The 25,695-nt window shown below is 44.1% G+C and overlaps 1 protein-coding gene across 2 annotated transcripts in view; it reads right to left on the reverse strand.

Annotated features, from left to right (window-relative positions):
- The window catches only part of MTUS2 (microtubule associated scaffold protein 2), an 866,587-nt gene that overhangs the window by 467,498 nt on the left and 373,394 nt on the right, over window positions 1-25,695 (reverse strand). For both annotated transcript variants that reach the window (XM_077298284.1, XM_077298285.1), the window contains one exon: window positions 9,188-9,394. In XM_077298284.1, coding sequence (XP_077154399.1) covers window positions 9,188-9,394 — 207 coding nt within the window. The remainder of the gene's footprint in view (window positions 1-9,187; window positions 9,395-25,695) is intronic.

Raw genomic sequence — 25,695 nt, forward strand, 5'->3', positions numbered from 1 at the left:
GGGTATATACAGCAGAGCCCACACAGGGGTTTATACAGCAGAGCCCACACAGTATACAGCAGAGCCCACACAGGGGTATATACAGCAGAGCCCACACAGTATACAGCAGAGCCCACACAGGGGTATATACAGCAGAGCCCACACAGTATACAGCAGAGCCCACACAGGGGTATATACAGCAGAGCCCACACAGTATACAGCAGAGCCCACACAGGGGTATATACAGCAGAGCCCACACAGGGGTATATACATCAGAGCCCACACAGTATACAGCAGAGCCCACACAGGGGTATATACAGCAGAGCCCACACAGTATACAGCAGAGCCCACACAGGGGTATATACAGCAGAGCCCACACAGTATACAGCAGAGCCCACACAGGGGTATATACAGCAGAGCCCACACAGTATACAGCGGAGCCCACACAGGGGTATATACAGCAGAGCCCACACAGTATACAGCAGAGCCCACACAGTATACAGCAGAGCCCACACAGGGGTGTATATAGCAGAGCCCACACACGGGTGTATACAGCAGAGCCCACACAGGGGTGTATACAGCAGAGCCCACACAGGGGTGTATACAGCAGAGCCCACACAGGGGTGTATATAGCAGAGCCCACACAGGGGTGTATACAGCAGAGCCCACACAGGGGTGTATATAGCAGAGCCCACACAGGGGTATATACAGCAGAGTCCACATCTCGTCACCCCCCCCGATAATGGCCCCACAGTCCAGTTAAAAAAAAACAAAACACTCTCCTCACCTTTCCTTTTGCCCGCACTGCTCCTGGCTCCTGTCTCCTGTCTCGGCGGCTGCAGTCTGCCCGGGACACAGCAGGTGCGCGATGATATGACGTCATCGCGCACCCGCAGTGTCAGAGGCAGAGCGGGGAATGATGGGAGAGGGGGCGTCAGGTGACGCTCTCTCCTCCATCATTGCATTGAACTATACCGGCGTCATAGACGCCGGTATAGTTAAATGCGGCGGCGGCGGCGGCACTGGCGGGGGGGGGAGGGGGAGAAACAGTGCAGCGGCCCACTACTGGCACCGGCCCTTCTGGCATTTGCCAGAAGTGCCCGATGGCCAGTCCGGCCCTGGATGTGGTATTTTAGTGTTCCTTTTATTTTTTTGAGCAGTGTAGCAGTCACCCCTCTTATGAATTGTAGGTACATACAGTAAGTGGATGATCCTCAGTACCTGTACCTGTGCGGCCTATATGATGATGGAGCAGAGACAGTAATGTTAGGGTAGAGATTTCCAAAATGCTGAAGCCCCTTTATGCAGCCTGCCATTATGATGGCATTATCTTGTTACTCGAGATTTTCCCAAAAATGCTTGGGTTATCTCCGAGTATTTTGGTGTGCTCGGGGATTTAGTTTCCGTCGCCGTAGCTGCATGATTTGCGGCTGCTAGCCAGCCTGAGTACATGTGGGGGTTGCCTGTTTGTTAGGAAATCCCCACATCTCTAGCAGCCACAAATCATGCAGCTGCTGAAGCTGATACCAGCAGATCGTAGGGATGATGAGTGTTGGACATCCCCTGATTGGATATAGAACAGTGTTTCTCAACTCCAGTCCTCAAGACCCACTAACAGGTCAAGTTTTCAGGATATCCTTAGTATTGCACAGGTGATAATTTCATCACCTGCTCAAGCATTAATTCTATCACCTATGCAATACTAAGGAAATCCTAAAAACATGACCTGTTGGTGGGTCTTGAGGACTGGAGTTGAGAAACACTGATATAGAAAATCTATCTGTCACGATCCATTTTTGGATTTGTGGCAGCTCTGGTTCCACTCAGTTTTAAAACTTTTTTCCTTTTTGACCATTGGGGGTTAATGTCAGTTTTTCCCTTGCTGGCTATCTGATGTTACTGCAGTACTGCTGGGTCAGCTGATGCAGGTGGTGACCACTCCCACCATCCTTTAAAATATCACCTGATGCATCAGCTGACTGTTAGTGATACAGTTTTTTTCTGAAGACCAGCCTAGCAGGAGCAGCTCTCTGGTGTCAGCCACGTCTGGTGATTGGAGTCCAGTTGCTTTTGTTATCTGTGGTGCGGAGCTTAGCAGCGGTGTACATAAGCTAAGTGTGGTGTTTTTTACCTGGTCCCTTTGGTGTTTGTCACTTTCCCCTGTCTGTATTATCTGCAGAGGTGAGCCTAGTGCTCCTTGCCGGCCAGTGCACTATCCAGGGCAGCAATAGGTGACTACTAGGGATGAGGTATCATTACGGTGGTGGGGGTGGAAGGACCCGCATAGGGCGTTAGGTGAGTGCAGGGACAGGCTCAGGTTTGAGCTCAGGTGGTGACCATCCCCCATTTCCTATGGGTAGGGCCTTCCTCTCACCTTTTCCATCCCGTTGTTTGTGAGTTGTGCGGTCCGTTGACCAACCACCGGTTGGGTCGGGTCACACCGTGACACTATCCTACAGATAGGTTACCACTGTCTGAGCTAATACCAGCTGATCGTAGAGATGATGAGTGTCGGATATCCCCTGATTGGAAATAGAAGATCTATCCTACAGATTGGTTACCACTGCCGGAGCTAATACCAGCAGATCGTAGGGATGATGGGTGTCGGATATCCCCTGATTGGATATAGAAGATCTATCATACAGATAGGTCACCAATTTTATTTGCCCTTTAATAAGTTTTTGATAGCGGCCGGGGTTAATGACCACATCTCAGCCACATCTTGTAAAAGCAGTACGTCATTGCTGTCTTTATCCTTCATCACCAAAGGTGAACACATACGGTAGCAACTAATTGGAGCTTTTATTGCACATGTTGGCTTTAATCCCTCTGTTTGGTTGATGCACAGAATAAGCTTCATATAATATAAATGGAGAGACATAAAATGCTTTATAACCCCCAGGGGTCCTGAACTGTATGTGTCAGGCAATGTGTGGGAACATTGCATTTATTGTAAAGCCGTATAGGAAAAACCTGCCTGGTATAATTATTAGGAATAAGCCGACCAGTGAAACCAGCAGCAGATACATGTACCGTACGATGTGACAAGAGGCATTTTCTTGTTCCCCATCCTGATCATAAATCTTATAGGTGGCACTTGTATCACAGCAAAGTGCTAAGCGAAACCTTGAAACAACCATGTCTCCATTCAGGAGAGATACTTGACTCAGGGGAACGCTTTCTTATCATTTCTCTTTTCTTATTATATAGACAAGAATACTTTATCGAGCTGCGGAAGGATTAATCCTTCTTCTCCTGCAGGGGCTTGCATAGGCTAAAGAGGTTATAATATAAGATGTGATTGGAAGGTAGAGAATCGTTTTCTGATGCAAAATGAATTCTCAGATGAGAGTTTGCATGTATTACTCAAGTTATCGACATTACAAAACATGTCCGGAGGAGACAAGAAGAAGCAATCCTCAGCCGCACCGTCAGAGGAGAAAGCTTTACATTCAATATTCCAGATGACATGTGCGTCTCTGATGTGTCAGACCTGCAGGCAATTAAATAAAAAGTGAACTAAGGATAAAGAGGCGAAAAGATAAACCTGTACGAGCTGTCTGTGTGACCAGGGATCAGGTATAAGGGCAAATCGTAACAACAAGCACTAACCCAGCAGCAACGCATCCTTTTATTTTTTATGGTAAATTTGCTCTTTTATTTCTGCCAATATCTTTTAAATTTACTTATCTACAGTATTACCTGGACAGGGGCAGAAATGGTCCAGGATGAAAGCGCACCTGCCATCAGATTTCACAATACAAACTGCATAAATTATTAAATAGATCCATTAAATCTGATGAGGCCGGTACATTTACTCCAAAAAATGAGAATGGCTGCATAATCCTTTATGAAAGTTTAACTAAATCTCTTCCAACCTTCCCTGATTAACAGCTCCTCAGGGTCCCTCCTCACTGTGGAGATCTCACACTGCTCAGTACAAGCTGCAGCTGTCAGGCTGGGTGGCCAGAGACTGAACGCACTGTGTCTCGTGAGCTATTTCATTCTGTATCCAAACTCATAAAAAGCTCATCCTACTTATACAGGATTATACAGGTATTCCCACTTGTATCATCACAGTAAATACACCAGCATTGTCAAGTCTAAAAGCTCTATTTATTAATGTACACAGTTTGTAATATAGAATCTGGTTACAGATCCATTTTAAAGAGGACCGGTCACCTTGAACGTACAGTCTGAGTTGCAGGCAGTACTTTTTAGAGCAGTATTTACTGATTAGATTGATACATTAAGTAGTTTTATGGGAAAATATTAAAGTTTGCATTTATTAATTTAAAGGGGTTGTTTATCATTAGGGTACAAGTATGCAGACAAGGGTACAAGAGTGACTGCAGTCTTGTACCCTAAGGCTGAACAACCCCTTTAAATTCCTACTCATTCTGAGCTTAGGATTGATTTATGAAACATCAGTCTTACCAGATCATACAGAGAAAGCTGGTTCCGACCTTTTCCTCCTGGGGAGGGCTTTGTTTTATCCCTGTATAATGCTGCCAGCTTATGATAGGGCAATGTCATGCAGGGGAAAAAGTAAACACTCCCCCAAAGAAGAATCTCTGGTAATGCCCCCATTGGTTATAGTAGAAATCAACATATAAAATTTACAAGCTAATATCTCCACAATGGAGATGAGAAATAAAAAAAATAGGTTTTATTCCGATCCTTAGCCACATTATCATTATATTGTCATGTAAAAAATGGTGAAAAGTCCTCTTTAAGACTAAAAGCAATAACGAGGGAATCCTCAGTTTTGCCCCTTCCTTCCTCTATTAGCCACAGTGGAGAAACTCTTGCTTTGGAGACCCCAACAGGAACAAGGTGGCCCTATGACATTGTTATTGCATGTGAAATAATGTATTTTTAAAGGGTCCATTCATGGCATTTCAATATGATAAGCTGGGAGTTTAATAGACGGGAATCCTACTACTGAGACCCCCACGAATCAACATGGACCCGATTCATTATTGGAGTTGCACTTTTTATCATCTAGTTCTATGTGTTTGGCGCCTTTTTCTTTGTTTGCACCCAATTCGTTATTCTACCTGCGCCATTTTTTTAATTCTATTTTTTATGTGATCATCTGATTTTTTGCTTTGTGGGGCAAGTCTAGCAATTCCAGATGTTTTAGGCTGATTCATCAATTGCGACTTTTTAAAAAGTTGAAAAATTTGGCACAATTTCACTGCAGCCTCCTTGTTGTATATTTGAGTATGCCAACATTTTGACCTTTTTTTTTGAGACCTCTGGCTGGTGCCAATGTTCGACTTCTGGCTGCAAAAGTCATAAAAAAAAGTTTAATACAGGAAGAAAGCCCATTTTTTACTTTGCATCAAATTCATAAATCACACTTGCCATTTTGATGAATTTGGTGCCAAAGTCAGCAATAATTGCTGCAAGACAAAAAGGGAAAGAGACTAAAAAAAAAAACCCAGATGATGAATCTGGGACAATGTGTTTCGAAACCTCTCCTCGCGTATGCTTGAGTTGCGAGATCAGGACATCACTGTCTTTCTTATAGTTGAGGATCTACAAGTTAAATTCCCCCAATATCAGATATTTTTGGCACAGCCCGTGGATATGCCTTACATTGTATATCCAAAACCACATAAAGTGTATCATCTTCTGTTTTAAAGCATTCATATAGTTGGCGGAATCAATTGTAATAAATCACATTTAGAAATCGTAATATCTCAGAAAATTTTCTTTCTCTTTTCTTTATTACACAAAGCAATGACCGTACTATTGAAAATCTGTAATATATACTACTTAAATGACATAATTCAGACATTCATAATTTACACCTATCAGTATAAGAATCTACTGAACCGGAGACCATTAATTCCCTAAAATATTTTATAAAATGTTAGCTACATACAGATACCTTACTAACAGAGATGAGTGGATCTTTTGAAATTTGATTTGCCAGCTTCTCTGAATTTCCTCGTAGAATTTGATTTGCACGAATATCAATACTGGAAAGCTTGTAATTGTTCAGAAGACACATGAGGGGAAGACAAGAAAGAGGCCCCCTCTAACCATAAGAGCTTACACTCTACAGGAGAGAGAGGACCCCACTGACCATAAGAGTTTACACTCTACAGGAGAGAGAGGACCCCGCTGATCATAAGAGCTTACACTCTACAGGAGAGAGAGGACCCCACTGATCATAAGAGCTTACACTCTACAGGAGAGAGAGGACGACACTGACCATAAGAGCTTACACTCTACAGGAGAGAGATAGGACCCCACTGACCATAAGAGCTTACACTCTACAGGAGAGAGAGGACCCCACTGACCATAAGAGCTTACACTCTACAGGAGAGAGAGAGGACCCCACTGACCACAAGAGCTTAAACTCTACAGGAGAGAGAGAGGACCCTGCTGACCATAAGAGCTGACAATCTACAGGAGAGAGAGGACCTCACTGACCATAAGAGCTTACACTCTACAGGAGAGAGAGGACCCCACTGACCATAAGAGGTTACACTCTACAGGTGAGAGAAGACCTCACTGACCATAAGAGCTGACACTCTACAGGAGAGAGAGGACCCCACTGACCATAAGAGCTTACACTCTACAGGAGAGAGAGGACCCCACTGACCATAAGAGCTTACACTCTACAGGTGAGAGAAGACCTCACTGACCATAAGACCTTACACTCTACAGGAGAGAGGACCCCACTGACCATAAGAGCTTACACTCTACAGGAGAGAGAGGACCCCACTGACCATACGAGCTGACACTCTACAGGTGAGAGAAGACCCCACTGACCATAAGAGCTTACACTCTACAGGAGAAAGGACCCCACTGACCATAAGAGCTTACACTCTACAGCAGAGAGATGGCTCCACTGACCATAAGAGGTTACACTCTACAGGAGAGAGAGGACCCTGCTGACCATAAGAGGTTACACTCTACAGGAGAGAGAGGACCCTGCTGACCATAAGAGGTTACACTCTACAGGAGAGAGAGGAACCTGCTGATCATAAGAGGTTACACTCTACAGGAGAGAGAGGACCCCGCTGACCATAAGAGGTTACACTCTACAGGAGAGAGAGAGGACCCCACTGACCATAAGAGCTTACACTCTACAGGAGAGAGAGGACCCTGCTGACCATAAGAGCTTACACTCTACAGGAGAGAGAGGACCCCACTGACCATAAGAGCTTACACTCTACAGGAGAGAGAGGACACTGCTGACCATAAGAGCTTACACTCTACAGGAGAGAGAGGACCCCACTGACCATAAGAGCTTACACTCTACAGGAGAGAGAGGACCCTGCTGACCATAAGAGCTTACACTCTACAGGAGAGACAGAAGACCTCACTGACCATAAGAGCTTACACTCTACAGGAGAGAGAGGACCCCACTGACCATAAGAGCTTACACTGTACAGAAGAGAGAGGACCCCACTGACCATAAGAGGTTACACTCTACAGGTGAGAGAAGACCTCACTGACCATAAGAGCTGACACTCTACAGGAAAGAGAGGACGACACTGACCATAAGGGCTTACACTCTACAGGAGAGAGAGGACCCCACTGACCATAAGAGGTTACACTCTACAGGAGAGAGAGGACCCCACTGACCATAAGAGCTTACACTCTACAGGAGAGAGAGGACCCCACTGACCATAAGAGCTTACACTCTACAGGAGAGAGAGGACCCCACTGACCATAAGAGCTGACACTCTACAGGAGAGAGAGGACCCCACTGACCATAAGAGCTGACACTCTACAGGTGAGAGAAGACCCCACTGACCATAAGAGCTTACACTCTACAGGAGAAAGGACCCCACTGACCATAAGAGCTTACACTCTACAGCAGAGAGATGGCTCCACTGACCATAAGAGGTTACACTCTACAGGAGAGAGAGGACCCTGCTGACCATAAGAGGTTACACTCTACAGGAGAGAGAGGAACCTGCTGATCATAAGAGGTTACACTCTACAGGAGAGAGAGGACCCCGCTGACCATAAGAGGTTACACTCTACAGGAGAGAGAGAGGACCCCACTGACCATAAGAGGTTACCATCTACAGGAGAGAGAGAGGACCCAACTGACCATAAGAGGTTACACTCTACAGGAGAGAGAGAGGACCCCACTGACCATAAGAACTTACACTGTACAGGAGAGAGAGGACCCCACTGACCATAAGAGCTTACACTCTACAGGAGAGAGAGGACCCCACTGATCATAAGAGCTTACACTCTACAGGAGAAAGGACCCCACTGACCATAAGAGCTTACACTCTACAGGAGAGAGAGAGGACCCCACTGACCATAAGAGCTTACTCTCTACAGGAGAGAGAGAGAGGACCCCACTGACCATAAGAGCTTACACTCTACAGGAGAGAGAGGACCCCACTTACCATAAGAGGTTACCATCTACAGGAGAGAGAGAGGACCCCACTGACCATAAGAGCTTACACTCTACAGGAGAGAGAGGACCCCACTGACCATAAGAGGTTACCATCTACAGGAGAGAGAGAGGACCCCATTGACCATAAGAGGTTACCATCTACAGGAGAGAGAGAGGACCCCACTGACCATAAGAGCTTACACTCTACTGGAGAGAGAGAGAGGATACTGCTGACCATAAGAGCTTACACTGTACAGGAGAGACTCACCCAGTGACTCTGGAGATGGAAAACAACTCTGCCGTTCAATGAGTAGAACTGGGGACCGCTGGTCTGTGATGGCCCTGGTACTGATCTACTCTGTATAAGTATGACATATCATTGCTGTAGGGCATTATGAGGAGGCCTGTAAGGCCATGCAAAATGATGTTAGCCTGCTCTCTGATGCTTCAGCAAAACCACAAATGAAATCTCAAAATGTTCAAATTCGATTGAAACTACAAGTTTCAGCAAATTCAACTTGAACGTGATCCTCCACAAATCGATCCACTCATCTCTAATTACCAAGATATCTTTCCCAATCGGTGGCTCATTGGCTCATTAGAGCTCACTGCTGTTTGGTACTTTGTTCTGAATCATCAGCTCACACAATAATTTGTGACCCTGGCTGAAATCCGTGTATAGACCTACATTTTTAATATGGTAAAGCCTCCTGCTTTATGCAATATCTTACCAATCAGAAAAATATTTAATGACTATCGTGGCTCCATCCTTATGTTGGCGTGTATAACCTAGAACACCGGCTATCTCACAGAATATTGTGAACTTACTGTTAGTTGTCCTGCTGTGATCGCTCTGGACGCTGTCATTAGACTGATTGCTTGACAGTGACGACACACTGGAGCTCCGGACAAATCCAAAAGCTGCAAGCTTTGCTGCGGGCAACCGGGAGTAGCCAGGGGGGCGAAGGCCAGATTGGCAAGGCTTTGGAAGATTTGACTTTGCACCATTTTGTATGGAACCTTTTTTAATATCCTCTGAAAAAAATATAAAATACGCAAAATTAAATGTAGAAGGTTAAAGGGGTTTTCCAGGCACAATAAATAAGAAAAATAAACTGCCTGGCTGTCCCTGTAATGGGTCCCCAAACTCCTGTTTTCATTATTTACAATTTTTAACTTCTTTTCAGCCATTTACAGCCCTCTTTATCATCTGTTACTGTTCACATTCCGGACTTTCTGCCTTATACTGTGCCTTTAGACTACATTTCCCAGGAGGCAGTGCCCTAACGATTCTCTGTCACACACACACTCTACCTATAGACCACCATGCTGAGACTCCTGTACATGCTAAATGTGGATAAATCAATGCACAATCTGCCATTTCATAACTTCAACAAGTATGTGATAGTCAGAGAAGCTTCTGCAGCCCATAATGTTTCAGGGGCTGAAACTGGCACCAGACAGGCTCAGTGCACTATAGGGGATCAATGAGAACAGCCAGCAGCACCATCCCTTCTTACACCCTTCTTACTGTTCTTTTCAGTCGAGTCTGCATTGTTTCTGTGGCTTATATGTTTTCCCTCCCTGTGCACATCCCCAGTCACTCACAATTTGCTGGCTATGCCCTCTGTAAGGAACTGGCCTTGTTCTAAAAACTATGGGACCAATGCACGTAGAGTGGAGTCCACGGCTCTAAGGGATGAAGACTTTTTCCAGCGTGGAGCATTGTTACATTGATCTTATTGTTGTTTTATTAGAGATTTGCTTGAGGTCAGTTCAGCCTCAGGAATCAATGTTTCCATTCAATGGCAGTAAGCAGAGGAAGATGTGCAGGCTGGATATTATACATACATAAGGCCAGACCCAAGATTGGTAATCAAGGAAAGCAATCATTCCATTGTTTTGCCAGTCACTAGTCCCATTCTGTGGATGGGAATAGTAGACCCAGTAGATCCGTCACCACAGGGGCTCTTTCATGCAGTCCATGGTAATGGGTTCGTTCTGACGAACATACCTCCACCAATCCACAGTTAGCTTTGGGGGGAGGGAGTGAACACTTCTGCCCATTCAGGGGGCTGATCCCAGGGAGGGAGGACAATAGACCACGTGCTTAGTGAGGAGTTGGAAGAGAGATGTCGAGGGGCGAGGATCGATGGCTGAGGTCCTGGTGCCTATGGATGGATGGCCTATGTAGTTTGCTATGGTTTAGGGATCTGTTGGGTGGATTGGAGGAACTTTCTTAGGCCAGGATCACACTTGCGAATACAATAGGAGAAACTTGCGTGAGTCTCTCACCTCAATACCCAGCACTAGGTACCATAGCGTTCAGCTGCATAGAAATACATGCAGCGGCAAAGTGCCGGTGGCAGTGCCCGGTATTTAGGTGAGAGACTCACGCAAGTTTCTCGCATTGCACTCGCAAGTGTGACCCCGGCCTAAAGGACTGTTGCTGCTGGATACATGTGCTTCGGTTGTGTTATCTGTTGTATGAAGTAGTGTGGACTGTAACTACAGACTATACTGGAGGGTGATATGAAATCTGTGGTCCGACCAAAAGTCAGGAGACAGTGAGTACCAGGGGCAGTGGGACTACCGACTCCACGGAGGGGATCTTGTGGACTGGGGCAATGTATTTCGGCCATCTACCCGGAGTTGTTGTAAAACCATGGACATTAAGGAATAAAAAATAGTTGCATCGTTAACTTGCCTAGGTGATTATTACAACCCACAAGTTCAGACCTTCACACCCTCCATAAAATCACCGTTCAGAGAGCACTGTAGTGCACCATGCCAGCTTGCAGCCAATTAGTGATGCCCATACTATTAGATCAGGCGGGCTTCCCAGTACTTTATAAGTGCAACCCACAGGGACATTTACCCCAATTCCCCCTCTAACGCTAAATGTGCAAAAGATGAAAAAATACATTAGTTATTGGTTGATATTTTGACCAAAATACGCAATCTCGCAACCCTGAGCATGGGACCTCATTGTCTTTTAGCGAACAATTATATAGAGTGCTGGACAGCCTGCCTTATATAATCAATAGGCTATAACCCAGACACTGTGCACTATTCATACGTGTGTGACTGGCGCCCTATACAAGTCTTACCCATGTATATATATAGTACTAGACAACCACCCCCTCCAATAGGTGTATGAGTGGCTGTTTCATCAGTATTTTTCACCTGCGCTGCTTCCGTGTTGGCTTGCTGATTCCTGCAGTACATTAGTATTCTGACCATATATCGGCATGTATGGTTGTTGTTTTTTCTGTGACAGTCATATTCTCAATATTTAGTAAAATATTTCATCTATGTATAGAATATGCAATTTACAATGTGCAAAACAACTATCCATCATAAACGTAATCATAACACTTTTTTTTACAAACTTTTTCTGATGTTTGGTGCTGGTTGTTGGAAAACATAATAATATTGGCCTAAAAAATTATATACAGTACAGAGCAAAAGTCTGGACACACCTTCTCATTTAAACATTTTTCTGTATTTTCATGACTATGAAAATTGTACATTCACACTGAAGGCATCAAAACTATACTTAACAAAAAAGTGTGAAACAACTGAAAATATGTCTTATATTCTAGGTTCTTCAAAGTAGCCACCTTTTGCTTTGATGACTGCTTTGCACACTCTTGGCATTCTCTTGATGAGCTTCAAAAGGTAGTCACCGAATGGTTTTCACTTCACTACATTGAAGAACCATTTTGTTAGGTCCTAGCTGCACATCGTACTCACTGCCCGGGGATAACGGTCACGTGACCTACTATGTCACACAGGTCCTGCGCACCGCCCGCACTCACCGCTGAGAACACACGCGGTGTCGGCTCTGCAGGATCTCGTCTTCACCCGGAGGTCAGTTAGTGGTGGCTTGCCGCCGGCCGGGGCAGCCACCGGCTCACTTTATCCTTTCTACCCGAGAACGTTTGGAACTACAGGAGTAACGCTACAGTCTTCTACTCATCAGTGGAGGTAGGAAGACTTCTACTATTCTACTATACTAACTCCTTGGTTATATGAAGTTAGCACATCGAGGATATACCTGTATCTATCCAGTTATCAGACTGCAACCTAATGGGACATATATAAGTGGCCATTCAGCCTAAAAGAACACCTGTATTTCTCATCTTTCTGTGCTATTTGTCCAGCGCGTACCTGCATACACCTAGGTGTATACTACTGCAGATTTATTCGTTTACAAACCATTTGTGGAGGTTTGTTGGTATCGCTGCAGGAATTTGAAATAGCGGTGATACTTTGCGCCACCATTTTAAAGATTTAAAAAAAAAAAATCTGCCTTAATATTTCCAAATGGATAGCATTTGAAAAAAATAAACTGCAATGGAAAGACTTTGAAAAAAAAGGCAAAAAACTTTGTTAATCCTTACAATACCTAAAAAGAGTATTCACAGGCTAGAATGTGAATCCTTAATACTGTCTTAATATGGTCTCTGTGAAACCAGTGGTAAGCATGGCTTCTTGTGTTCCCACATCGCTCACCACTTCCACACTGTGTGTAATCACAAAAGTAGGTGCCTCGGCTTATACTCGGGTCGGCTTATACTCGAGTATATAAGGTAATTACTGTATTCATATCCAAGTACTTAGATACAAGCTGTTTGATAATTAGTTCAAAGATCTTTAACGGTATAGAAGTAGGGCACACTGGCCTGTAATTTTCTGGCTGCATCTTCTTTCCTTTTTTGAAGATAGGGACATTTGCCTTTCTCCAATCTTCTGGGACTTCTACTGTTCTCCAGAATTTTTCAAAGATTCTGGCTAGTGGTTCTGCAATTTCCTCTGCTAACTATTTCAGTACCCTAGGATGTAATTCATCTGGACCAGGAGATTTAAATTCATGTAAATTAGCTACGTGTTCCCTCATCATCTCTCTGCTATATATAATGTGGATTCTTTTATTTCTTCAATGGCACCATGAAGATTAGTTGATGTTACATTTGCTTTCTAAGAGAACACAGATGCAAAATAGGAATTTGAAAGAACCTTCTCAACATCATTTTTGATCACTTCACCCTTTTCGTCCTGCAAAAATTGTATAGCATCTTTGACTTTTCTTTTGCTTTTGACATACCCCCAAAAGTCATTTTTATTTCTTTTGATCTCCCTTGCAAGCCTAATTTCATTAATTGCTTTAGCTCTTCTAATGCTTGCCCTGCATTCCCTGCAAACAGCATTATATTTTTTTAGATATGCCCCTCTTTCTATTTAATATACATTTCTTTTTTCCTTTTTAATAAGGGTTTAAGCTCTGTGTTCATCCATCCAGGTCTCTTTAAATGCTTCAAATTCTTCCTTCTTTACGGGATTGTTACTGATTGTGCGTTGAGATTTTCAATTAGCAAAATCTTGCATCCTTCTAGGATATTTCTGTCCTTTAGAACATCCAGCCATTGGACCTTTCTTACTCTCTATCTGAGTCCATAGATAGGATAGCCTGACTGTCCTTATGACCTCTGCCTCCAACTACTAGCGTAGTAGTCACTATGATAGCTAAAAAAGTCATTACTTTTATCCACTTAGGCAAGTAGCTGTTTACATCCAACCCTTAGTTTATCAGGGGTCATTCTGCACATTCTGCCCTGAGTGTGCTTATATAGAAATACTCAAGTGTTCATCTACATTTCCATAGTTTTGATTTTGCATTTCAGCATAGTAAATTTACAAAAGTTGCACAGAAACTCTGGATGCCATTACGCCTACGGCTGTTATTCCTGTTTACAGTTTTCAGGCTTAACACTCCACTTTACAAATCTTATCTGTAGGCTAATGTAACTTTTCCTGCTAGCTTCTTACACAAAGTCTGTGATTCTCACTAGACTCTTATATTTCCAATACACTGAATTATACATTTAAGACATCAGAATCTTTAGTCTTTATCGTGAATATTTTGAGCGATCTTCAGTTCGATCCAGCAGAAAGTCAAATTTTGCCGTCAGGCACGAGGCTTATCTTCTCAGCATGCTTTTGGGTTGTAGAAAAGCCAGGTCCCGGCCATGTTTAAAGGGGATCTGCGCTGTATTATAATGGAGTATAAAAAATCGCAATAGTGTTTGACAGTCTATTATGGCTTCATTTACTGACAGCAAATAGAGATTTCGAAATGGTCAGAAATTAAAGCACAACATAGTTTATAATGCTGCATTAACTATTTACATAAAATGATTATTTAAATCATATAAAACCTAAAAAAAGTATCTATAAGTGCTGTTTTTACATACACATATATAGTTACATAGGTTGAAAAAAAGATACTGAATGAAGTTTAACCTTTTTCAATGAATTATACATTCTATATTGCTAGATTATTTATAACCCACAAAGTCATTTCTTGTGATAAAAGCATCAAGACCTTTTTTAAATGCTGTTTTAATGTCTACCATTACGACCTCTTGCTGTAGGGCATTCTCTAGTCTGTTTACTCTAACTGTAAAGAATCCTTTCCTATATTACAGAGAATCTGTCAGTTGCTTAATTTATATTAAGCTGTCTATATGGACATGTAGGGCATAGAAAGTTGCATAAAACAATACCTTGATATCTGTGATCTGATGTCTTATTCCAGATAAATCCACATTTTTGTTATATGTAAATTAGCTATTAAGTTCTATGGACCGGACATAGATCTCCCTGAGAATCTGACTTCACAGATTATTTTAATTGTTTTTAATTAAAATATGTAATTAGTAAGCACCAGTTCACACCTGATTTCTGTTTGGAAGTGACGGTCAGTCATTTGATACTTGTATACTTAGGCTCTCTTACTGAGCACTCCACTCCTCAGCCTCAGGCGTTTTTAATTACAGCAGGATCCTACCTTCCCACATCAGTCTAGGAGAGGATTCATATTAGGCAGGTTCCCAGCAATGAGAATCGCCATATCGTGGCTGCCGGGTACACATGAATTGGCCAATTTATGCACTAAGTATTTTAAAATTTTAATATTTTCTAGTGCAGTAATGCAATTGAATTTCACATATTTCATGTTTGCATGCTATAGCGCTACAGAATGCTACCTTATATATTGGTTACATTTGGACTAGACATATCCGTGCTCAATTCTCTTGTATTGAGTGCAGCCGCATACGTCTGGTTGGCACGTGACCGCATTTATGCATTTTACGGCACCAGAGAATCCAGACAGCGCAAACAGTGTGCTGCGCTATGAGGATTCATAAGTCAGCAGTCGCAAAGAGTGACTGCAAACTAGTACCCCAAGACCAGACAACCCCTTTAAGAGGTTGTAGTCCAGTAGTGGATAACCCCTTTAAACATGATGAAATAAAAGTTTTGTGTTTCTCATTTGAGACTCTTCATCCATAATCCATAATAACATCTGTAGTTTATAACAGAATTGCCAGTCTTTCGGGCCTCTTTAGGACAGGAAAACAAATCTATTTGTTTTACTAGAACATTCTACATGGCATCATTTCTTTATTGTCGTCTTTCATTTGCTGCTCTCGTCCCATGCTTGACTGCTGAAGATCAATTCATTTAGTGATTAAAAACAAGTTTTGCTGAATGAACGTTTCTTTCTGTCTTTGTGCTGCCGAGCGGAGACTTCATGAGTCAGCTGTGCACATTACATTTCAAGAAGTTACTTTACCTTGTTCAAAATCATTTCTATTTTTTTAGGAATTTAATGCATTTTACATTCTGCATTGAATCCCAAGGTGGGAGTTATGTAATTATGTTACCACCACGATAACACAGTATCAATGTCTTTTCACCGGATTTGAAATTTAGCTGAAAATATCATTGTTATTATTAACATGTTCTGCTGGAACATAAATGTACGGTAAGTACTTTCACCTCTCGCTTGCATCAACCAACAGTACAAGTGAATATAAGAAACTTCTTTCTCCACTTATGAGCCATTTCTTCTCCCTTCTTCCTGCCTCATGAACTCATCATCCACTCTGGCAAAGCAGCTCAGCTCCATCTTGGTGAAAGAAAGACAGACTGCCAGCACAGTGAAGTGCCAGGTTACACCACAGCTCATTGTGAAACCTAGCAGACATAAGGAGTTTGTGCTGTAGCTTTAAAAATATGTTTCACGCTAGTGCTGGATTCACAGCTACGCCGATCAGTATGATGTCCTCCATGCTGCTGCTGCTTCTGGTTCGCGCTTTTGTCTCGTGTCTCGGGGAGGCCTCAGTATTTAATAACTGTATAATAATTCTGTCCACCAGGGTCTTTCACAGCTTTCTCCCTATGCACATCAATGGGTAGTGAGAGGGTCGGCCCAGTAGCTCATAAATAAGGAGGCCCACTTCATCTAATAAAGTGTAAGGCTACAAGACAGACACATGCTCTATTACACAAGTATTCTTATAGAATATAATATGACGTCTCAAGGAATGTCTATGGTCTAGGACAATTTAGGAAGGTGGGAGGTGTAAGAGGTATAAAGAAAGATGTGAATACAGAAGCCCTAGGAACAATGTAAAACAACCCAGAATTAATTATTGGTATATTATGATTTAATGTGTAAACTTAAAGAGAATCTGTCAGTAAGATCAAACCAGGCAAACTGTATATATATATGGGTATGTCCTTGAAAAGAACATTCATTGACACCTTTATATATTCAATCTGTTGTTGCTTTCCCGACAAATTAGAATTTTCATTCATATGCAAATTACAAGTTAAGTGCCCTGGGCATAACAGAACTCTAAAGAAGACACTGCCTCCCAATGTTGTTTTCCAGCACAACACCAGCCTCTTTAGCTTGAATAATAGCCTATTGCTTGACTTCCTTGCCTGGCACCTGATGTCACACAGATTGTACCTGATGTCACACAGCCACTGCTCTGACATGAGCAAGGCACATATGGCCTCAAACGCATATGAATTAAAATTCTAAAAACTCAGGAAAGCAGCAACAGGTAGAAGATATGAAAGTGTCAATAGATTTACATCTTAAAGATCTGCACGCCCATATATGCTGTTTGGGGGCTGATCTCACTTCCCTTTAACAGTAGAGATGGGTGAAACCAAACAGTAAAGTTCTAGGTCCATACCAGACACCTACTATTCAGGCACGGACTTCTCCAGGAAGTGTGTGTTACTGTTTGGGTTCGGCACCTGGAACATTCATGGTTTGCCATCTGCACGACAGCAAGAGAAACACTGGAGACTCTGATCGGCGGTAAGATTATTACCAATTGGTCAGAGTGCTGCGGCTTTCATTCTGTCAGATAACAGCATGAGCCAGCAGCTGTGACCGTCAGTAAAAAGTTTACCTCTGGTCACGCAGGCGTCGGCTGATGAGAGAGTACTACTCTCATCAGCCTACGTCTGCTGTCGCTGATAAAATTGTAAATAAAGACACAGACAGAATAATGTCCTTTATTTGAAATAAAAATACACACTGTTTTATATTTTTAAATCAAAAGTAAACATTTTTTGAGCTCAGTGAGTTTACTGCGCTTCACAGTGAGAAATTTCTTACGATGAACTCAATGAGCTTAGTACTGCTACCGGTGTTCTCACTGAGGTTCACCGCAGTTTATTTGCCCGGCTCACACTGATGTGAGCTGGAAATACAGCCTCTGTGACCTACGGTAACTTCGATGACGTCACTGGTCAGACCTCATCTGGAATACTGTGTCCAGTTTTGGGAACCACATTTTAAAAAAGACATCAACAAACTGGAGCAAGAAGAGAAGAGCGACCAGAATGGTGACCGGTCTACAAACCATGTCCTATGAGGAACGGTTACAGGATTTGGGAATGTTTAGCTTGCTAAAAAGAAGACTGAGAGGAGACTTAATAGCTGTCTACAAATATCGCAAGAGCTGTCACATTGTAGAAGGATCATCTTTATTCTCATTTGCACAGGGGGTTGGACCAGATGACCCAGGAGGTCCCTTTCAACTCTACCATTCTATGATTCTATGACTGCTAGTCACTGATGCTGTGCTTGCAGACAGGTGAGGGATATACCGTATTTTCCGGCGTATAAGACGACTGGGCGTATAAGACGACCCCCCAACTTTTCCAGTTAAAATATAAAATCTCCTTAAAAGTCGGGGGTCTTCTTATACGCCGTATGTCATCTTATAGGGCCGGTGACTAATGTGCCTTTTGGGTGGGAGTGGTCCCGATGACGACGAGGGGGCGTCTCACAGGAAAGTGTGAGTGGACTATCCCCCATTACCTCATCGTAGCGCTGAAGCGTGGGGTCTCTGCTGGGAGCGGCGGCGGCTCCTCTTTGTGCCGCATGGGTGCTGTGGGGCGGCGGCTCCTCTTCTGCAGTGTGGGGCCTCTGTGCTGTGGGGCAGGGGCGGCGGCGTATCTTCATGCAGTCAGTCGGGGCTCCTCCGGCATCTTCTTAAAGCCCGGAGGCCCCGCCGGCAGCTGCATTGCTGCAATGCGGTGGCCTCCGGGAAAATGGCCGCTGGGGGCGGCGCATGCTCAGATTCAGATCTCGTCCCGAGATCTCGGGAGACGAGATCTGAATCTGAGCAGCGGCCATTTTCCCGGAGGCCACCGCATCGCAGCAATGCAGCTGCCGGCTGGCCTCCGGGCTTTAAGGAGATGCCGGAGGAGCCCCGACTGACTGCATGAAGATACGCCGCCGCCCAACAGCACAGAGGCCCCACACTGCAGAAGAGGAGCCGCCGCCCCACAGCACAGCACCCATGCGGCACAAAGAGGAGCAGCAGCCGCCGCTCCCAGCACAGAGACCCCACGCTGCAGCGCTACGATGAGGTAATGGGGGATACTCCACGCACTTTCCTTTGAGACGCCCCCTCGTCGTCATCAGGACCACTCCCCCCCCCCACGCACCATATACACCCGGCGTACAAGACGATACCCGGCGTATAAGACGACCCCCGACTTTTAAGAAGATTTTCAGGGGTTAAAAAGTCGTCTTATACGCCGGAAAATACGGTAATTTTATTTTTATTTTTTTTACAGAAGACCAGGGCTACAATGGATTGGGCATAAGATGACCATAACTTTGTTTTTTATTTTTATTGTATGATAGTATTTATTGTATTTTTATTTCAAATAAAAGACTTTATTCTGGCTGTGTGTTTATTTACAATCTGACTATAGGATTAGTAATGGATAGGTGTCTTATAGAAGCCTCTCCATTTCTATCACCTGACAAAACAAAGGTGACATCAACCTCACAAATATTAACCCCACTCGTCACCATTACAGGGCAAGTGAGAAGAGTCGGACAAAGCACCAGAATTTTTTTCTGGGGCGGCTGCAGGCTGCTAGTTTTAGGCTTGGGGGACAATATCTATGGCCCCTTACCAGCCTGAGAATACCAGCCTCCAGCTGTCTGCTTTAGATTGGTTGGCTGTCAGTAATAAGGGGGATCCCTCGCCGTTTTTTAAATTATTTATTTAAATGATTTAAAAACTGTGTATTGTGTATAGACCACTCCATTGTTGATAACCGGCCTTGATAAAGCTGACAGCTGTGAGATTTGTCATACTGGTTATCAAAAACAGAGGGGAACCCAAGTTTTTTAAAAATTATATGTTTCTTTATAGCGCAGGCAAATAGTCCCATCAGCTGGCGCCTGCTCTTGCTGTTATCAGCGACAGTATGCATAGGATGCTGGGATTAGTAGCTCCATCAGCCGATACCCCCTTTATTTAATAATCTCACCCAGCCTGGCCCCCTTCGTTTTATAATATGCTCCAGCCTGGCCCCCTATGTCCCTTGTCCAGCCTGGCCCCAGATATCCATCCCGCTTCTCCAGCTATACATACTGGCCCTCATATCTCCCTTGTCCTGCCCCACCATACATCTCTCCTGGACCCCAATATATTCTTCCCGTTCCCTTGTCCTGGCTCCCCCATATATACATCCTGCCCCCCCACATATATGCTTCCTGGTCTCTTGTCCTGCCCCCCCCCATATATCCAAAATGGCCCCACATATATGCAAGCTCCCCCCATATATATCCATCCTGGTCCCTCCCTATATATCCATCCTGCCTCCTCACACATATGCATCCTGGTCCCTTGTCCTGCCCCCCTCCCCCATATATCCATCTTGGTCCCCCATATATATGCATCCTGGCTGTACCATATATATGCATCCTGGCTCCCCATATATCCAACCTGGTCCGTTGTCCTACCCCTCCTCCATATATCCATCCTAGCCTCCCATTTATATGCATCCTGGCACCCCCATATATCCATCTTGTCACCCCATATATCCATCCTGGTCCCTTACCCTGTCCCCCTCCCCCATAAATCCATCTTGGCCTCCCATATACTGTATATGCATCCTGGCTGTACCATATATATGCATCCATCCTGGTCCCGTCCTGCCCCTCCCAAAATATCCATCCTGGCCCCCCATATATGCATTCTAGCCCATATATATATATATATATATATATATATATATATATATATATATATATATATATATATACCTCTATATCCATCCTAACCTTCCATATATCCATCCTAGCCACTCCATATATCCACCCTGGTCCCTTGTCCTGCCACCCCCATATATCCATCCTGGCCCCCATTTGTATCCCTCCTGGTCCCTTGTCCTGCCCCCTCTATATCCATCCTGGGCCCCCATATCTCCACCCTGGCCCCCCATATGTATCTATCCGGCCCCCTGTCCTGCTCCTCCATATCTCCATTCCTGGCCACCCATATGTATCCATCCAGCCCCTTGCCCTGCCCCCCATATCTCTATCCTGGCCCCCCATATGTATCCATCCGGTCACTTGTCCTCCCCCTCATATCTGCATCCTGGCCCCATATGTATCCATCCGGCTCCTTGTCCTGCCCCCATATCTTCATCCTGGCCCCCCATGTGTATCCATCCTGCCACCCATATGTATCCAGCCTGGTCCCATCCGTATGTGTATCCATCCTGCCCCCCGTGTGTGTATCCATCCTGCCCCCAATATGTGTATCCATCCTGGCCCCTTGTCCTGACCCCCATGTATATCCATCCTGGGCCCCCCCGTATGTGTATCCAACTTGGCCCCTTGTCCTGCCCCTGGACCCATGTGTATCCATCCTGCCACCCCCACAGAAAGAGAAGAAAAGAAATCCTCTTACCTTCCTGCGCTCCCGGCGGTGACATCCTCTTCCTCTGGGCTGGCAGTGAATCTGTGTGCCCGTCGACTGAAGTCATACGCCAGTGACGACGGGCGCACACTCTTCAGTTGATCGGGACGTGCGCCGCAGTGGTTCAGGTAATGAACGTTGCGTGCGAGCTCCCCTGCACATATGCGGCCTGCACTTTTAAAGGGCCTGTGCCCCTAAAAACCGCAGACTTTTTTTTTTCTTCTTTCTTCTTCTCCTCCCCTCCTTCCCACAGCCAAGGGCCCACTGGGGAAATCCCCGGCACCCTGCATGCCAGTCCGACCCTGGGCGTGAATGATGCCCTATGCAAGTCTGTATGCAACTAGAACACTAGGCAGTCACCCGGGGGATGTCTGGTGGGTTAGTAAGTGGGTGTTTTATTAGTATTTTGCACCTGTGCTGCCCTCTCCTTTATCATGGGGGACCTGCTGTATCCTGTTTTTTTTATTTGTGTCTGAACATGGTATTGCAAGTATGGTTGCTTTTTCTCTTTCAGTGATGTTTTTATTGATTTTTAGCAGTGATGGGTGAACCCGAACAGTAAAGTTCGTGGTCCGTACTGAACACCTAGTGTTCGAAAACAGACCCCAAATATGGACTTCTCCAGGAAGTCCGTGTTATTGTTTGAGTTCGGCACCCTGAACATCGGATGTTTCCCACGCTGTCATCTGAATGACAGCGTGAAAAACACTGGCAGTTCTGATCGGCAGTAAGATTATTACCACCGGTCAGAGAGCTGCGGTTCCCACGTTGTCAGATGACAGACTAGATTCTCACGGTGATTCACTTGAGTTCATCAGAGTTCATTGGGCCACTCACACTGAAGTGTGGGAACACAGCTTCAATGACCGGCGGTGAACTCTATGACGTCATCGCTAGCACCTTCTTTGGTGGTTTTCAGCCTGGACAGTTGCATCATGGCATAGTCCAGGTTACAAACCACATATCGCAGACATGGATTATGGCGTGGGAAATCTTCACTTTGGACAGATGAGGGATATGATTGTTTATTTTTTTTATTTTTTTTAACAGGGGACAAGGGCTTCAATGGAATAGGTGTAAGGTGAGTATAACTGTGTTTTTTATTTTTATTTCAAATAAAGGAATTTATTCTGGCTGTGTGCTTTTTACAATCAAACTATGGAGCTAGTTATGGAGAGGCATCTTATAGACACTTCTCCAATATGAACCTGTAGGCTTAATGTCAGTGGCCATAAAAACGGTTACATCAACCCCACAACCATTACCCCAGTTGCCACCGCCACATGGCAAGAGGGAAGAACCGGGTAAAAAGCTGACTCCCGGCGGGATGCTCCTCTATGCCGCTGTCACTACTGACAGCGGCATCAGAGGGGTAAAATGCTAGCACTGATCGTGGGTGTTGCTGTGGGGTGTCATCTCTCACACAGAGCTGACACCTGCACGCGATCACCGAGGCGCTCAGCGTGAGTCTGCGCGATCGCAGCTCCATACATATACTGCTCTTTGTGGGAATGCACCTCCCACAGAGCAGTATATGTATGGCACGTGTTGAGAAGGGGTTAATGAAAATTAAGATTTTATTAAGAAATTGAAGAATATTGAATTTGTGCTGTATTTTGTATATTTTGGATTAAGGCAGTTTTTGTAAATAACTGCATTTACTGCTATTTAAAGGCGCAAGACTTGCATTTTTTAAGGTCAGCTTTATTCATCTACGTACCACCAGGGAGGCGTCTGATTGACTTCAAATTTATTTTACAGCAGGACAAGGACCCCAAACATACAGCCAATGTTTAAGAACTATCAACGTACTGAAGAACACTGAGTCCTGGAAGTGATGATATATTGATATGGTCCCACACAGAGCCCTGATCTCTCCGTCATCTAGTCTGCCGGGAATGCGTGAAGACAGAAGGATCTAGGAGAAGATCTGTGGTTAGTTCTCCAAGATGTTTGGAACAACGTCCCTGATTTCTTCCAAAAACTTTTGTACAAGTGTACCTAGAATTGATTCTGTTTTGAAGGTAAAGGGCAGCTACTCAAAATAAACTGTAAATTTGATTTACATTACTCTTTTGTTCATTTACTTTGCATTTTGTTAAATGATAAAAGTACATTATTAACAATTCTATTTTTTAAAGAATTCTTACTCCTTAGCATTTTTCCACACCTGCCTAAAACTTTTGCACAGTGCAGTATAATGTGACAAGCCCAAACTCGGCTTTGCTACACCTGTATGTAGTATAGTTCGACCTGTATAAAATGTAAGCAGTGAGCTCCCTCTTGTAGAAGCTGCAGGGAACCAGAACTGTGTCATTGAAATCTATAGCTGTATGTTGAGACCTTCCTGGGAGATTTAAAGGACCCCAAACGCCATAAAACACCTACAATAACAAATATAATTAGCAATCACTCTTTCTTTTTCTAGTGCCATCTCCCGGTGACATCACGTCAGCAAAGCGCATTACTGCTGTAGCCAATCACAAAGCTGTGATGAGGTACAAGACGTGAGTCACTGAGCTCACGGATTGTCTACAGCGGTGATGACATTGAGACACATGCAGTGGCGGGAGCAAGGCACTAGACCCTGGGAGGTTGAGTACCCTGCTCCCTGTCGTGTTTGTTATTTTAGGAATTTTAGTGTGTTTGGGATCCAATTTCCTGAAACTAGAAAACACCTTTTTAAGGCAAAAACCTTGATGAATCATTAAGGATTGACTGTCATTATAGGACAACAATCTTTGTGCAATATATTAAGCATGCCACCCAACCGTCCCGGATCCAGTGTGACATTCCACCATTGAATATACCTATATATCACTACATCACATCATCTGCACCAAGACACACACAGCACAGAGAGGAGATTATTTCGGGAATAGGACTAGGTGACTGTTTTGTTTTTTTTGCACTATTGGGATGGGATGGAGGGATGCCATAATAGGAGGCGTGCACTCTTTGGCATCATAGTGTGTCTGTGTGTGAGGGTGGCGTACTGTTGGGGCATCATACTTTAAGGTGGACACTGGGGGAATCATACTGTGAAAGGGGGATCATGTGTGGGGGCACTCTGAAGACAATGTAGGATGTGTCGGCACTTTCGAGGCATCATACTGTGTGGTGGGTATTAGTTTGTGTAAGGGCAATGAGGGGGCATCAATGTTGGTGGGTGCACCATACTATTTGTGGGTTCACTGTGAAGGCATCAAACTGTGTGTGGGGCATTGGTGTGTGTAAGAGCACATAGGTGGCATCAGTCTGTGTGAGGGCAGTGTGGCGGCATCAATGTGTGAGGGTACATAGGTGGCATCAGTCTGTGTGAGGGCAGTGTGGTGGCATCAGTGTGAGGGACACTGTTGGGGCATTATACTGTGTGGAGGGGCACCGTAGGGAGTCGTCATACTGTGTGGGGCTCATGAAAAGGATAGACTGCTGTTTGAGAGCGCCAAGAGGCTTAACTAGAGCCACTCTGGTTGTAAGGGAGCACAAATCGGACTATGTGGGTTAGAATTGTGCGATTCACAATGTAAATCTTGTCCCTTTTTTAGCAATTCTTCTGGGGGCAAAAATCCTACATTTGGAATCCTACTCAATATGACATTTTTTTTTTCATATACAATCCAAGCAAATGTACTTGTGCAGAAACTCAGAAGCATTAGAAAGATATAGTACCAGCCCCATCTTTGCCAATGGAAGCCTTATTCTGGCTCGGTACAAAACAGACGCGCAATATGTGTGCATTCTCTGATCATGATGTTCACCAATGCTAACAATTATACCTTAATAATTGTGGTGACAAGCTTAAGTGAATGAAGAAATGACACCACTCTGAGAAAAGCTGTGATATTCCATTACCAGTTGCCAGAACAATTCATTTTCATGGCGCAAATAGCAGCGATCAACCTCCGCAGTGACCTCTCACTTATTACTGAAGTATTAATTAAATCTCCATTATGAAAAGGTCACGGAAAGTTCCATAAGGAGCAAACAAAAAATACACGGCTATAACATGAAGCTGCCAGAACAATCAGTATCATTCTGCCATTTATAAATTCTACCTGTTTCTTCGGCTGGATCCACATACATCATTTCATTGTGTTTTTGTTGTTGTTGTTTTGTGGTGTTTGTCTTATGTTGTATTTTTTTTAGATAAAAACTGTTGTGGTCTCACTTGTGCGTTTACCTGAGAGTTTTTATCAAGATCTTTTGCTGATGCATACTTTAATGATC

This window comes from Ranitomeya variabilis, chromosome 3, assembly GCF_051348905.1.
Source record: "Ranitomeya variabilis isolate aRanVar5 chromosome 3, aRanVar5.hap1, whole genome shotgun sequence".
In the NCBI taxonomy this organism is placed as follows: Eukaryota; Metazoa; Chordata; class Amphibia; order Anura; family Dendrobatidae; genus Ranitomeya; species Ranitomeya variabilis.